Raw genomic sequence first — 14217 nt, 5'->3', positions numbered from 1 at the left:
ATTTATGATAAGAAATGGCCTGGGCATGCATTAGTTTGAAAGATATACATTTTTGAGGGTGTGTGGCTATGGAGTTATTGTTCTGAGTTGTACTTGCTGTGCATAAAAGAGGATCCCAACAACAAAGGAAAAGGTGTTGGATGGAGATTAACTTTGAAGGGGCAAAATTGATTGTCTTTCATCCTCTGGGTTGAAAATGTAACGGAAGGGAAAATCGACTCACAATAGAAACTGTTTTCAGGTTTATGCTACATTGTGAAGATCTCAGTTAAGATCAACTTAATGTTAGCTGTTAGCAGCCGGTAATTGTAGCCAGGTGCCATAGTTGCATTATGATGCATTCAAGATCTTCTCAGTAGCCTGGAGTAGTGAGGGAACTACAACACTATCATGTTGTGTTGAAATGTATCGACAGAATGGATTGTTTTGAGGGAAACATTACCGGTTTATTACAAGAATTAAAAACTGAAAACCAGGTTGCACAACATTTGAGAGAATTCCTGTTTAAAACTTGAAGTAGATTGCACTAAAATTGGTACGCTTATCTTTTGGAAATCACAAATTCCTAATACATACTGTTTCAGCTTCTTAAATATATTTTCTGAGATCCATCGTCTCTTACTTTGTTTAAAAGGCGTGGTGGTTGCCCTGAAGTCTGAGCCAATATTACTCATTAATAATTACAATATTTAAACATTATCCTGTGATCAAAGAGGACATGCCCCCGGAGACTGTGTCAATACACCCAGAGAAGGTATATAAACTCTGGATTTCCTTCTCAAAGTCACCCTGTTACCTACAACTGCTGCAAGTACAACTCAACTGATCATCCTAACAAGGTAAGACTCTCATTCCTGCCTTTCATCGTAGCATCAGCTGTTGATTGATATTGGAATATTTGAAATTGTCATATTTATTTTGCATTTTAATTCTCATTTAGCCATTGGATATACGTATAAATACTGCCTTACCTCATTAATATACTGTTTCTTTACACAGATGGCATCGAGTCTTCTTTTCATTGTGGGCCTCTGTTTGACCACTGGACTGTGGAGTGGAGCAAACGTAAGTTTGACGCACACTAAAACATTTATTTTACACCGTCACATATAGGGAATATCACACAATAAAATACACAATAAAGTTCAATCAGCTTTCTGTACTAATTGTGTTTTGTTTATATTCACAGGCACACCCTGAAGGTTGGTACTTCTCAGAGTCAGAGGAAGTCTGACGGTCATAATTCAGTAACTGGAACTTTCTACCTGCTGCTCAAGTCCTTTTCATACAGTTTTTTTTAAAGAATACTCCTCTCCAGGAATGTTTTTTTGACTGTGTTGATTTATCTCTAGGCCATTGGCTTTAGTTTACGGATTGATGGGTTTGGATTGAATATGTTACTTAGGTGCCCAAAGGAACATTGAATCAGGCTTTACTTGCTGTGATCAGTCTTCCTGTTTATACTGATAAATAAGAGTTTGTTTTCTTACTGCACTTGTATGTTAGTGATGGGAACAAGTTCCACTGTCCTTCTTCTGTGTAAAGAATGAGTTAAAAATGAATCCAAGGCTGATATGAGTTTGTCAATTCAAGTAAGGACATTCAACAATGTTGGGAAGTTTTTACTTGGTGAGTTGCAGTGGAGGTACATTAACAAGAGGTCTTTTTTTAACTTAAAATATGAACTTCAGAGACTACATCAGTCTCTCTACCAGTATGGAGGAGAGGACTGATTACAGCCTTTAATTTCTTCTCCTGTCAGATTAATAAATATCTGCTTTACTCTCCTTCTAATCATCTACAACAACGTTTAAGATGACCCGTGCTGCGACACATGCAAGATCTGCCCTGCTGGATGGACCCAGTTTGACGGTCACTGTTACATGTACCGGCATACCCCAATGGTCTGGGCTGATGCAGAGGTACACAGAGGAACAATATGATCTAAACCTGCCTGAGTGTAATCATAACTTATGCTTAAAACCATACAAAAGAAGTAGCCAAACTCTCACTTCTATGTGTAAGCATCAACCTATACCTTTCTTTCACTTCCTTTTTTCTTCATGTTAGGTTGCCTGCGTTGCCATCGGTGGGAATCTGGCATCGATCCCAGACAAAGCGGTGTACGAATTCATCAGAAGGATCATAAACACATCGACTAACAAAGATGGAGCAACTTGGGTTGGAGGCAATGACTCGTCAAAAGTGAGTGATTTAATAATATCATATATTCCGTTCTTTACTGAATAGTCTGTTTGATGAGATTCTAACAGGTGAGACTACATGTGAAATATATTTTTATTTCTGATTGGACTGAATTGACTCTTAAACCTTTTTGTTTTAGGAGGGTGTGTGGATGTGGAGTGATGGTAGCAAGTTTGATTTCCAAGGCTGGCCCGTTGGCGAGCCTAACAACGCTGGAAAAGAAGAACATTGCATGGAACTGAACCTCAAAGGTATGCACATGTTATGTTATTAACTGAGAATAATTGTCAGATGAATCGATAGCAGGTGTAATTGTTTGTTTGTACATTTTTTAGAAAAAGATTTCCCCAACGACACAAAGTGCTCTTCAGAGATGCCTTTTGTTTGTCGCATGCGCCTGTGAGGATCCCCGCCATGCGATTTCAAGTCTACCAGGGTATCAGGCCTCGATGATATCACTGTGAGAAGACATATCAACATTTTTGATTTAAAATGTTGCTGATAAAATAAACAGATACATCCTGTTCAACAATCTGTCTCATTCCTTTATAAAATCTCAATATTTTCTTGTAAAAAATTAGAAAAAAATCTGTCATTTATACATTTTCATATCGTTTTTTTAATTGAAAGAATACTGCTCTCAAAGACAGTTGTTGTTACTGTGTTGATTTATCTCTATCTGTAGGCCTTGGCTTTAGTTTACTGATTGATGGGTTTGAATTTAATACATTACTTAGGTGCCCAAAGGACCATTGAATATGCTTTACTAGCTGTGTTCATTCTTCCTGTTTATACTGGTAAATACAGTACGTGCTTGTTTTCTTGCTGCAGTTTCAAGTTAGTGATGGGAACTAGTTCCACTGTCCTCGTTCTGTGTAAAGAATGAGTTAAAAATTAATCCAAAGCTGATATGAGGCTTTGGCAGTGTGAGTTTGTCAATTCAAGTAAGAAAATTCCAAAATATTGGGAGGTTTTTACTTGGTGAGTTGAAGTGGAGGTACATTAACACAAAGATTATTATTTTATCTTAAAATATTTTAACTTGAGAGATCAGTCTCTCTACCAGTATAGAGGAGAGGACTGATTACAACATTTTCTTTGAGGGTGTTTCTTCTCCTGTGAAATGTATGCCACCCAGATTATATATACCAAAAGTATATGCCCAAAGGCACATTGAATCAGGTTTTACTTGCTGTGGTCATTCTTCCTGTTTATTAGAATCAGAATCAGAATACCTTTAATAGTCCCACAGAGTGGAAATTTGCATTGTTACAGCAGAAAGAGCCACAGACAGCTTAATGTTACACCAAGATACAAAAAAATACATATGCAAGAATCACACAATTGCAAAATACACAAAAATAAAAGTATAGCAGCCAAATATGTATTGCACAGTTATTAACACAACAGGGGGTGTTATAGTCAGTGATGTTATATGAAGGGGGGTCTAGCAGGGGCCAGGAAGGAAGGACCTGCGGTATCTCTCGGTGCGACACCGCGGGTGCAGCAGCCTGTCGCTAACAGTGTTGCCACAGTTACCTTGAAGTAATCTGATTACTGATTACTCATTTAAAAAGTAGCTTAGTTACTTTACTGATTACTTGATTTCAAAAGTAACTAAGTTAGATTACAAATTACTTTTTTGACAAATTTGACGTAGTGTTTTTGAAGCTAGATAGCACTTTGTCGCCCGCACAGAGAGAACAACGAACCTTAATATTGTCATCTTTAGGTGACACAAACTTCAAATAGTGACTGTATTTCCAGCTAGAAATTGCGCATCTCTCTCCTCCCTCCATTGTTGTTTAAATTTGTGTCACTGCGGGGTATTACACGTGAGTTGTCCTCGTGCTCAAAACGTTACTTAATTGTCGCATATACGCCACTCCCCGAGACGCAAGAAGAAAGCAAACTTATATCTTTTCACTAAGGAAAATGAGAAAAATAGTAAAGCACAGTGACCTGGATAAGTAACTTTAATGTGATTGCTAGTTTGGAAATAGTAACGCGTTAGATTACTCGTTACTGAAAAAGGGGTCAGATTAGAGTAATGCGTTACTAAGTAAGGCGTTACCGACATCACTGGTCCCTAAATAGTATAGTGCTAAATAAGTGTAAAGTTCATTAAACATCCATCCAGACTTCGGCAGTCTGAGTTTGTCATATAAAGTAAGCACCAGGGTATCAGGCCTCGATGATATCATTGCGAGAAGACATATCATCATTTTTTAATGGGAATGTTGCTGATGAAATAAAGGGATACATCCTGTTCAGCAATCTGTCTCACTTCTTTATAAAATCTCAATATTTTTGTGTTAAAAATGAGAAAATAAACTGGTTATGCTCTATTCAATAAATACATTATATTTCTGCATTTTTAGTTTATAGCTGCATATTCTATATACAATTATAACATTTCATTCTCATACTACCTGTACTGCAACACTTCTTTTCACCCTATGTCTGAAACCGTAGCCCATTCTGCTCTGATGGGTTAGCTAGCTGGCTCTGTTGTGATTGGTCAATCACTTTGAGCTGTCCTGCCTCTTAGTCAATAGAAATGTTAGTGTTTGTTCACTTCCGTAACATTGTGATGTCACTATGTTACGGAAGTAAACCAAGGACCACAATCCAGGCATTTCAGGCACAAGGGCAGTGTGCGGGAGAGAAAAGCCCTCTGGAGGGAACTTTGGGATTTTAGCCTTTGCAGACCATTTACATGCACAAAAACCAATACAACACACCACTCATACAACATGTTGTGTTGAAATGTATCAACAGAATGGATTATGTTGAGGGAAACATAACCTGTCTATTACAATACATTTATAAAAAAAAAACTATGCACAGAAACCAGGTTGCACAACATTTGAGAGAATTCCTGTTTAAAACTTTAAGTAGATTGCACTAAAATTGGTACGCTTGAGATCCATCGTCTCTTACTTTGTTTAAAAGGCGTGGTGGTTGCCCTGAAGTCTGAGCCAATGTTACTCATTAATAATTACAATATTTAAACATTACCCTGTGATCAAAGAGGACATGCCCCCGGAGACTGTGTCAATACACCCAGTTAAGGTATATAAACTCTGGATTTCCTTCTGAAAGTCACCCTGTTACCTACAACTGCTGCAAGTACAACTCAACTGATCATCCTAACAAGGTAAGGCTCTCATTCCTGCCTTTCATCGTAGCATCAGCTGTTGATTGATATTGGAATATTTGAAATTGTCATTTTTATTTTGTATTTACATTCTCATTTTGCCATTTGATAATACTGCATCACCTTAGAAATATACTGTTTCTTTGCACAGATGGCATCGAGTCTTCTTGTCATTGTGGTGCTCTGTTTGACCACTGGACTGTGGAGTGGAGCAAACGTAAGTTATAAGATAACATTTATTCTACAAAGATCTTTGGGGTTATAACACCATCACATATAGGGAATATCACACAATGAAATACACATTTAAGTTCAATCAGCTTTCTGTACTAATTGTGTTTTGTTTATATTCACAGGCACACCCTGAAGGTTGGTACTTAGAGGAAGGCTGATGTTCATAATACAGTAACTGGAACTGTCTACCTGCTGTTTAAGTCATTTATACATTTTCATACAGTTTCTTTTTCTTACTTTATTTTTTTTTAAAGAATACTGCTCTCAAATCATGTTTTTTTGACTGCGTTGATTTATCTCTAGGCCATTGGCTTTAGTTTACGGATTGATGGGTTTGGATTTAATACATTACTTGCCCAAAGGAACATTGAATCAGGTTTTACTTGCTGTGATCAGTCTTCAAAGTTCAAGGGTTTTTATTGTCATATGCCCAGTAGCTACAGTGTAGTTATGGCAATGACAATCTTATGTCTCGAGCTACTCCAACAATGCATCATATTATATATCGGACATAAGACAAAATATTCTCCCTGTTTATACTGCTAAATAAGTGATTGTTTCTAACTGCACCTTAATGTTAGTGATGAGAACAAGGTTCACTGTCCTCGTTCAATGTAAAGTTAATTAAACATTCATCCAGACTTTGGAAGTCCGAGTTTATCATATCAACTAAGCACATTCCAAAATTAGGCTTTTTGTAGGTTTTTACTTGGTGAGTTGCAGTGGAGGTACATTAACAAGAGGTCTTTTTTTAACTTAAAATATGAACTTCAGAGACTAGAACAGTCTCTCTACCAGTATGGAGGAGAGGACTGATTAGGCTACAGCCTTTAATTTCTTCTCCTGTCAGATTAATAAATATCTGCTTTACTCTCCTTCTAATCATCTACAACAACGTTTAAGATGACCCGTGCTGCGACACATGCAAGATCTGCCCTGCTGGATGGACCCAGTTTGACGGTCACTGTTACATGTACCGGCATGCCCCAATGGTCTGGGCTGATGCAGAGGTACACAGAGGAACAATATGATCTAAACCTGCCTGAGTGTAATCATAACTTATGCTTAAAACCATACAAAAGAAGTAGCCAAACTCTCACTTCTATGTGTAAGCATCAACCTATACCTTTCTTTCACTTCCTTTTTTCTTCATGTTAGGTTGCCTGCGTTGCCATCGGTGGGAATCTGGCATCGATCCCCGACAAAGCGGTGTACGAATTCATCAGAAGGATCATAAACACATCGACTAACAAAGATGGAGCAACTTGGGTTGGAGGCAATGACTCGTCAAAAGTGAGTGATTTAATAATATCATATATTCCGTTTTTTACTGAATAGTCTGTTTGATGAGATTCTAACAGGTGAGACTACATGCGAAATATATTTTTATTTCTGATTGGACTGAATTGACTCTTAAACCTTTTTGTTTTAGGAGGGTGTGTGGATGTGGAGTGATGGTAGCAAGTTTGATTTCCCATTCTGGCCCGTTGGCGAGCCTAACAACGCTGGAAAAGGAGAACATTGCATGGAACTGAACTTCAAAGGTATGCACATGTTATGTTATTAACTGAGAATAATTGTCAGATGAATCGATAGCAGGTGTAATTGTTTGTTTGTACATTTTTTAGAAAAAGATTTCCCCAACGACACAAAGTGCTCTTCAGAGATGCCTTTTGTTTGTCGCATGCGCCTGTGAGGATCCCCGCCATGCGATGTCAAGTCTACCAGGGTATCAGGCCTCGATGATATCACTGTGAGAAGACATATCAACATTTTTGATTTAAAATGTTGCTGATAAAATAAACAGATACATCCTGTTCAGCAATCTGTCTCATTCCTTTATAAAATCTCAATATTTTCATGATAACAATTTGAAAAATAATCTGTCAATAAACAGGTCATCCTCTTTTCAACACATTATATTTCTGCACATTTAGTTTATATTATATTATAACATTTCATTCTCATACTGTACTGCAGCACCCTTTCTCACCCTCTGAAAGCAGAGCCCAGTCTGCTCTGATTGGTCAGCTAGCCAGCCCTGTTGTGATTGATCAATCACTTAGAGATGTCCTGCCCCCTTAGCCTATAGAAATGTGATGTCACTATGTTACGGAATTAAACAAAGGACCACAATTGAGGCATTTCAGGCACAGGGGGAGTGTGTGGGAGAGAAAATCCCTTTGGACGGAGCCTTTGCAGACCAGTTAAAATGCACAAAAACCTTTATAACACAAAACGTCCAAAAAGCTCAATAGGTCCTCTTCAAATACAAAAACTGTCCATCATTAGTCCGACTGTCTGATCAGCTATTATTTTGTGTAATGACTCAACTCTCTTTGGTCGTGCAGAGAAAGAAAGTGAGGGTTGTTTCCGCTCCAAGGACACCCAGCATCATCCTGATCCTTCTGACTTTCTAAAAAGGTATTATATTAATTATTATCATTCTGTCATCTTTGATCCAACAACCTGTGAGTGAGCAGCAATGTTATCATTTAAATTGAGACTTCCCGATTGCAACTGGGGACAGGATCATAATAAGGACATTTGCCAGCAGCAGTGTCGCACTTACCATAACTCAAAGTAGGATAGTATGTCAAAAAATATCAGAAAGTCACTGTATAGCATGACAAAGATATATTATAGCATTTAGAAAATATAAAAAACCATAAGAAATTCAAAGTGTAATTTGTTAGAGAACTACAGAAGTCAAAGTGTGGTATGTCAGAAAAAACAACAGTATGGTTTGTGATCAAATATAAATATAGACTGAAAAGAGTAATAAATGAATCAACACCTTAATTCCACAGATGGTTTATTGGATCCACAGCAGCAGCACGACATTCATTAATATTCACTACAAATCATCCAAATAAATGAACAAACAAACTAAATAAATTCACATTGAGCATATTCCAGTGCACATCAGTTGTGGAAAGTTTGACTGGAAATAAATATAATGTTCATGTTAAGTGTTACTGGAAAACTAGTGTTGAAGTGACTTAAGTTTGGATAAGACAACCATGAGTATTATTTACAAACAACTGGAAATGTCTTCATTTTAATGCTGTAACTCCTTCAGATATCGATTCCTTGCTCTTGACTGAGTTAACTCTGCAGTGGATATCAGTTATCTATCATCCATACAGAGAATGTAATCCTTCATTTCACTTGTCTACAAACAGACACGAGCACAGTTGTAAACAAACACGCACACGCACACACATACGTTTCACCGATAAATAGCATTTCATAATTTATGTTTCACAAGTTCTTTTTGCCCCTGTATTTACAATTGTATCCCTTTTAATGGAACATTTACCCACCTCGGAAACTATAGCCCCAGTTTGTGTCTCTTGAGGATTTGCATTATGTTGGAAAAAGAAATACATACCATTATTCTGAATGGTGTTTCTATCTGGATAATAATATAAATAAATCTGTCTGTTGCACAATAAGAGATTTTTAACCAGCTTTCATAATTGAGTTGTTGCTGTGTTATTTAGAAACCTTCATTATAGCCTCTTTTTGCAGAGGTGCATCATTACCAGCTGGCATCTTTGTTTGGTTTAGAAAACAAAGTTGCAACTTGAGAAAGGACTGGAAAATCTCTCCTTGCACCAAATATTTCAGATTTCTAGAAAAACCTTAAGAACAGTTTTGGGTGTTGTTAAAGCTCCTTCTAGATAACAGTTGATTCCCACTATGACTCGAATGTATACCTGAGAAACACAAACTGGGGCTACCTGAAAACATACTCTCTTAGAACCAGGACGCACATTTTTAAGTACATATGCAGTGATGAATACACCCTTACACTGACAACAACACTAGTCTGTAAAAGGTCCAACTACAGATGAACAGGGAGTGGAATGTAAAGGGTCGCAGTGGAGGCATTGCAATGAGAGAAAGGAGGAGAGATGTAGGGAGAAGAATCAGGCGTGTTACTCTGTTAGGGGCACGGAGATAGCCGGGCCCTTGGGGTCATCGAAGCGGTCCATAGTGTGGAGCTGCATGATCATGTGGAGGCCGTAGGTGAGCACCAGCACCATGAGGAGGCTGGTCATCAGACCCATCCAGATCCCCGGAGAAAAGAAGCCCGCGCAGTCACTGGCGTACGAGAAGTCACTGCCTGTCACGTTGAAGCCCTGGATCTGTGCAAGGAGAAAGGAAACGACAGCTGAGGGTTTGAACAGCTCTGTAAAAGCTTGTGGCACCCAATGATGTTGATGTTTGAGATGGGTTTCTTCTGTGAAATGTTAAGTTTACTAAATGTGTTGTGTCTTCTGATCATTAGTTCAATTCTGAGGAGTGTCCCGAGAAGCGATAATAATGGGCTTACCGTGCATAAGACAAAACAGTTACAAGGAAAACACCTTTCTATCTTACCTGAAAGTCTGCAAAAGAGACCCTCCACTGATTGGCTGGATCTTTAGATGTGCGTGGGATGAGCACGGGCCAGCGGAAGTTGGTGACGGAGCCGCAGCGGTACGAGTACTCAGCGGGGGCGTAAACGTGTCTGCTCCCGTTAAAAGTGGCGTGGGTGCCGTCGTACTCCAGCACTACGGCGTCCAGAGTGAACCAGCGGCGCGCAGACACCTTGTAGTGGCGCTGGCTCATAGCAAAGCTGGATACACACACACACAAATGGGGCATTGAAGGTTACAATATCCACTGCCATCAGGATAACTCAGGTATAATGTTGAAGGCTTAGAACTCATTCTCAGCAAAACAATGTCTAGAATTATATGCAAGTGTGGATGTCATTTATCTGGTCATACTTACATGAGTTTGAAGCTCCTGTGGCCGAGAATGTTCTCATAATTAAGAACCAACCTGCATAGAGCCCAAAGAGGATATTTGAGAAAAAAACAAGACATTATGATGTATGAGGAGACCAGTTTTCAGTGAAATAGGATCCTGCCTTATGAATCCTGAATGAACTAAGGGGATGAAATACCTCGCTTTGGATTTGTCGCAGGTTGAGCCGTCGAGTTTTGGGCTGACTCCCTCTCCAAAGGTTAAGGGGGTGAGGTCATGCTCTTCCCAGCGCCCGCTCCGAAGGATGCTCACCGACAGGCCTTGGGCCCACAGGAGGATACAAGTGTTATCCTCCTCCTGTGGAAAATCGTTTTTAAATAGGTCTTAAAACAGCCTGTCTCTGTAGTTTATTATCAAACTAATCAGATCTAATATTGAATTTGAACTATTTTAATCTACATTTGGTGCTCTAGTGAGTATTTGTGGCAGTAGAATGAGGTATGTGTGTCCATGGTAATAATGGAGCATGTCACCCGGTGTTTTTATTTCATATTTTGGACAACAATAAAGCTCTATGGCACAGAGGAAGGAGATATATCCGGCTTGGATTCATTCACTGCTGTTTTTCTTGACATTTGTTGGCAAAAAAAAAAAGTCAAGTAACATACACCAAGAACACCAAGTTGGAATTCAACAGCACTAGAAAGAAAAAACGGCGCCACTCCACCTTAAACTCCACCGGACCGTAGATCCCAGCCTTCTCCTTGATCTTGCGCTGCCTCTCCCTCTCTCTCTCCCTCTCACGCCATCCACCTCTGGCTTGCAGGAGAGAGCGGCCTCCACCAACGCCTGCTTCTATGGAGAGAGACGCAGCCTCCTGTCAAGAGATAGAAAGAAGACATGAATAATCTGCAACAGAAAGACAGTCTATTTAAACTTAGAACTTAAGACTCACCCTGGAGGCTGCAGGGCTGTGTAAATGGCGGTGTACGGGACGGACTGGGTCTTCATGGTGCTCAACACCTGGCCAATCATCTCATCTGAAAAACACCCAGCTCATCTATTGGTGTGGCATTATCAAACAAATCTTCCCATGCAAAGACATACTGAATATATTTCGATTTAAAGTGTGTATTTAGTTAGGTTTTTATGTTCATTTCTTTAATGTTTTTACTGTGACTTTTTCATTTTCAAGTTAATACATAATGACGTATCGAACTCTCCTTTTGTGCAAATTTGTATGTTTTTTTTACTGGGTCAGACAGACTCACCGTTTCCACTGAGAATATCTTTGGCAGACATCAGATCAGCCCTGCAAGAGAAACAAAGAGATGTATGAAAAAAAGTGGAAAGAAGTAAGGGGAATTATAAGCACAACTTAATTCAAATAAATGAATAAAAGAAGCCCAAACATCCCATGGCGTTTATCGAGGTTCAACTTCTGATTTGATAATCACCTATGCTCAGGGATTCTTATCCAGTCTATATCAAGGATGTGGGTAAAAAAATTTTGCACCAAAAGAAAGCCTGAAGCTTGAAATGCAGTAAAACTGTGACATCTGCTGGTTTACTAAAGAATGACAGCAGCACTTCAATACTGCCGCCAAGGTTCCTTCAACACCTCCATGTTTTTTTAAGAATATGAGACTAAAACCCTCCTCTACATTCCCTTAAGGTGGAGCGACGGTGTACCTACCCGAAGCCGTACGGCAGCCTGAACACCAGCAGGGCGGGAGAGGAGGCGTTGAGTCTCAGCTGACTCAGTGTCTCAGGATCCATGTACAGAGGAGAGGTGTCCAATTGGTCCTGCAGTTGGCCAATCACTGCATTGGAGGCAGGCCAGGACACAGCAGGTAACACCAGAGGGGAGGACGAAGACCTCAGAGCCCCCTATGGCACACGGCAAACAAAACATCTGTCAGTGACATATTAATAGCAGACCATAGAATCTATTGTTCATGGTCTGTTTGATTTAAGTGATAGGAGTAGAGAGTGACAGTGAAAAAGAGAACATTTGAAACATTACATCTTACCTCAAGGTTGGGGAAGACACTGTCTTGCTTGTTTCCAAAAGCCCCCCCATACATAGTGAAGTCCTCTATGCTCATCTGGGATGGAAGCAAGGAAAGATCAGAAATGAGCAAAAAGCTAATCAATCCGTTATACCCATCTCATGTTTCTCTGTCAAGTGATAGTTAGACAGAAACATACTTAATATTAACTCTTATCCTTTTTTCTTTTGTGGGTTGACAAATGGGACAATACCATACTGAATTAGTAGACTTATAACAAAAAAAGCGTATCTATGTTTTTTCCTGTCTTTTTATCCTGTATACTGTCAATGTTACGAACATATTTGAATAATATCATTATTATAAAATTAGGCCTCTTAAAAGTGTGTGTGTGTACCTTATCCTGAAGGAACAGCACGACATTTCTTGGGCCCACACTCAGAGCTTTCTCCAGGTAGGAGGCCAGCTGCTGCTGCCCCACGATGTGCCCCGCTGTAGGAGGAGACTGAGTCGGTACGGAGACCCTGGAGGATTCAAAGCAGTGGTGGAATTGTAAGTATTCAGACCAAACTTAAGGTATTTATTATTTACTCATACAATAAAGTAAAACACCTTCAATAATATGTACAGGAGATGCCTTTAATGTCTTAGAAGTATGCATTATGCAGGTATTACTCTACTACTTGCTGCCGAAATGTACACAAAGCATTACTTCTGTACAAAGTGTATGAAGAGTTAATATTACTATATGAACAACTGTTGTCTCTTAGCTTGTAATACTGACTTGCACTTATACTTTATATGTTTTGCATCTACTATTACTGTGTTTCTACGTATTTTTGTCCTAAATGAATAAAGGTTTGTCTGATAAGATAAGATGGACCTGTATTGATCCCCGTAGGGAAAATCAGGTGTTATAGCAGCAACGGAATAAGAGAGAAACACAGGTAATGCACATGAGAATACAAACAAAATGAATAAATAAGAATAAAGGGATGGATGCATGTCAAAGGAATGCTTATAAATGAATCCACTGTAATAACACTGCTTAGCCCTAATACGGACAATACGGAAACAGCTTGCAGGGTGACAGGGGATATGGCACCTGCCATTCATAATAAGGATTACAGGAATATCTCATGTTACGCTTCCCTAATTTAATTATGTAAAACGCTTAAATTTAACACTGTTTCGTCTGCATTTGAATAGCAGATAACCGTCGATGATAGCTGAGCGTTCATCCTAACTGACATTCAGCTAACCGTTAGCTAAACGCGAATAAGAGCGTCAAAGCCCGTTAGCCAATTCAACCGCCTCTGTGAGACACAAAAAACGAAAGAAACTCAACATTACTCACCCCTCGCTTGTCCACATAATAAGCGGCACCTGTTCATCACAATTTCCCGTATTTAATATGTTCAATAAACCGAGAAAAACGGCCAAACACGCAGAGATGCTGCGGAGCTGCGGTCTCCCTGTCGTCGCCATCTTTACGATCTCCCTGACACTGGTGACGTAGGTCCGAGGATGTACAGAGAACGTGACGTCGCGTGAGCTCACGTCATAAAAAGACGCTCTGCGACATCAATACTGCAATACATGTAGTCGGAGATGTGCAGTATTTCTTTTTAATTTAAAACATAGAACCGTATATGAGCAGTGCCTAAATCAGCTGCATCTACTAGTACAAAAGTAACTAAGTGCATTCATTAATTGAAAGCATTAATTGAGCATTTATATTTGATTTTATCCTACTTCAACTCCATTTTTTGGCACCTTTAGTTACCTTGCATATTTTGATCCCTAATACGGTGCATAAAACATCTTATAAATGATGATGTATTA

The 14217-nt window shown here is 39.1% G+C and overlaps 3 protein-coding genes across 3 annotated transcripts; 2 read left to right on the top strand and 1 right to left on the bottom strand.

The window, feature by feature from the left end:
* The first annotated feature begins 1681 nt into the window (after positions 1 to 1681).
* Positions 1682 to 2737, top strand: LOC134867493 (galactose-specific lectin nattectin-like). The gene is made up of 4 exons (XM_063888113.1): positions 1682 to 1922; positions 2071 to 2205; positions 2345 to 2456; positions 2541 to 2737. Exons 1-4 carry the CDS (start codon positions 1884 to 1886, stop codon positions 2606 to 2608), a joined length of 354 nt encoding a protein of 117 aa, XP_063744183.1. The 5' UTR covers positions 1682 to 1883; the 3' UTR covers positions 2609 to 2737.
* Positions 2738 to 5516: 2779 nt separating this feature from the next.
* LOC134875050 (galactose-specific lectin nattectin-like) lies at positions 5517 to 7416 on the top strand. Its single transcript, XM_063899486.1, has 6 exons — positions 5517 to 5582; positions 5722 to 5734; positions 6503 to 6609; positions 6758 to 6892; positions 7032 to 7143; positions 7228 to 7416. The coding sequence occupies exons 1-6, from the start codon at positions 5517 to 5519 to the stop codon at positions 7293 to 7295; spliced, it is 501 nt and encodes a 166-aa protein (XP_063755556.1). The 3' UTR covers positions 7296 to 7416.
* A 1287-nt stretch (positions 7417 to 8703) lies between these two features.
* Positions 8704 to 13870, bottom strand: atp6ap1a (ATPase H+ transporting accessory protein 1a). Its single transcript, XM_063895750.1, is given in 11 exon segments — positions 8704 to 9753; positions 9989 to 10226; positions 10385 to 10435; positions 10560 to 10717; positions 11088 to 11234; positions 11312 to 11400; positions 11632 to 11672; positions 12057 to 12250; positions 12394 to 12468; positions 12770 to 12896; positions 13730 to 13870. Coding segments are annotated over 11 exon segments (1461 nt in total). The 5' UTR covers positions 13861 to 13870; the 3' UTR covers positions 8704 to 9543.
* Between the last annotated feature and the right edge of the window lie 347 nt (positions 13871 to 14217).

Source organism: Eleginops maclovinus, chromosome 1 (assembly GCF_036324505.1).
Source record: "Eleginops maclovinus isolate JMC-PN-2008 ecotype Puerto Natales chromosome 1, JC_Emac_rtc_rv5, whole genome shotgun sequence".
In the NCBI taxonomy this organism is placed as follows: Eukaryota; Metazoa; Chordata; class Actinopteri; order Perciformes; family Eleginopidae; genus Eleginops; species Eleginops maclovinus.
Note: the sequence above shows the minus strand (reverse complement) of the source record. Positions and strands in the feature narration are given on the sequence as shown.

Excerpts from the sequence above, each read along its gene's own strand:
- LOC134867493 (XM_063888113.1), top strand. The coding sequence starts at position 1,884 with ATGTACCGGCATACCCCAATGGTCTGGGCTGATGCAGAG. Across the intron at positions 1,923-2,070 it reads TGGTCTGGGCTGATGCAGAG|GTTGCCTGCGTTGCCATCGG; the intron begins GTACACAGAGGA and ends TCTTCATGTTAG. Across the intron at positions 2,457-2,540 it reads CATGGAACTGAACCTCAAAG|AAAAAGATTTCCCCAACGAC; the intron begins GTATGCACATGT and ends TACATTTTTTAG.
- LOC134875050 (XM_063899486.1), top strand. The coding sequence starts at position 5,517 with ATGGCATCGAGTCTTCTTGTCATTGTGGTGCTCTGTTTGACCACTGGA. Across the intron at positions 6,610-6,757 it reads TGGTCTGGGCTGATGCAGAG|GTTGCCTGCGTTGCCATCGG; the intron begins GTACACAGAGGA and ends TCTTCATGTTAG. Across the intron at positions 7,144-7,227 it reads CATGGAACTGAACTTCAAAG|AAAAAGATTTCCCCAACGAC; the intron begins GTATGCACATGT and ends TACATTTTTTAG.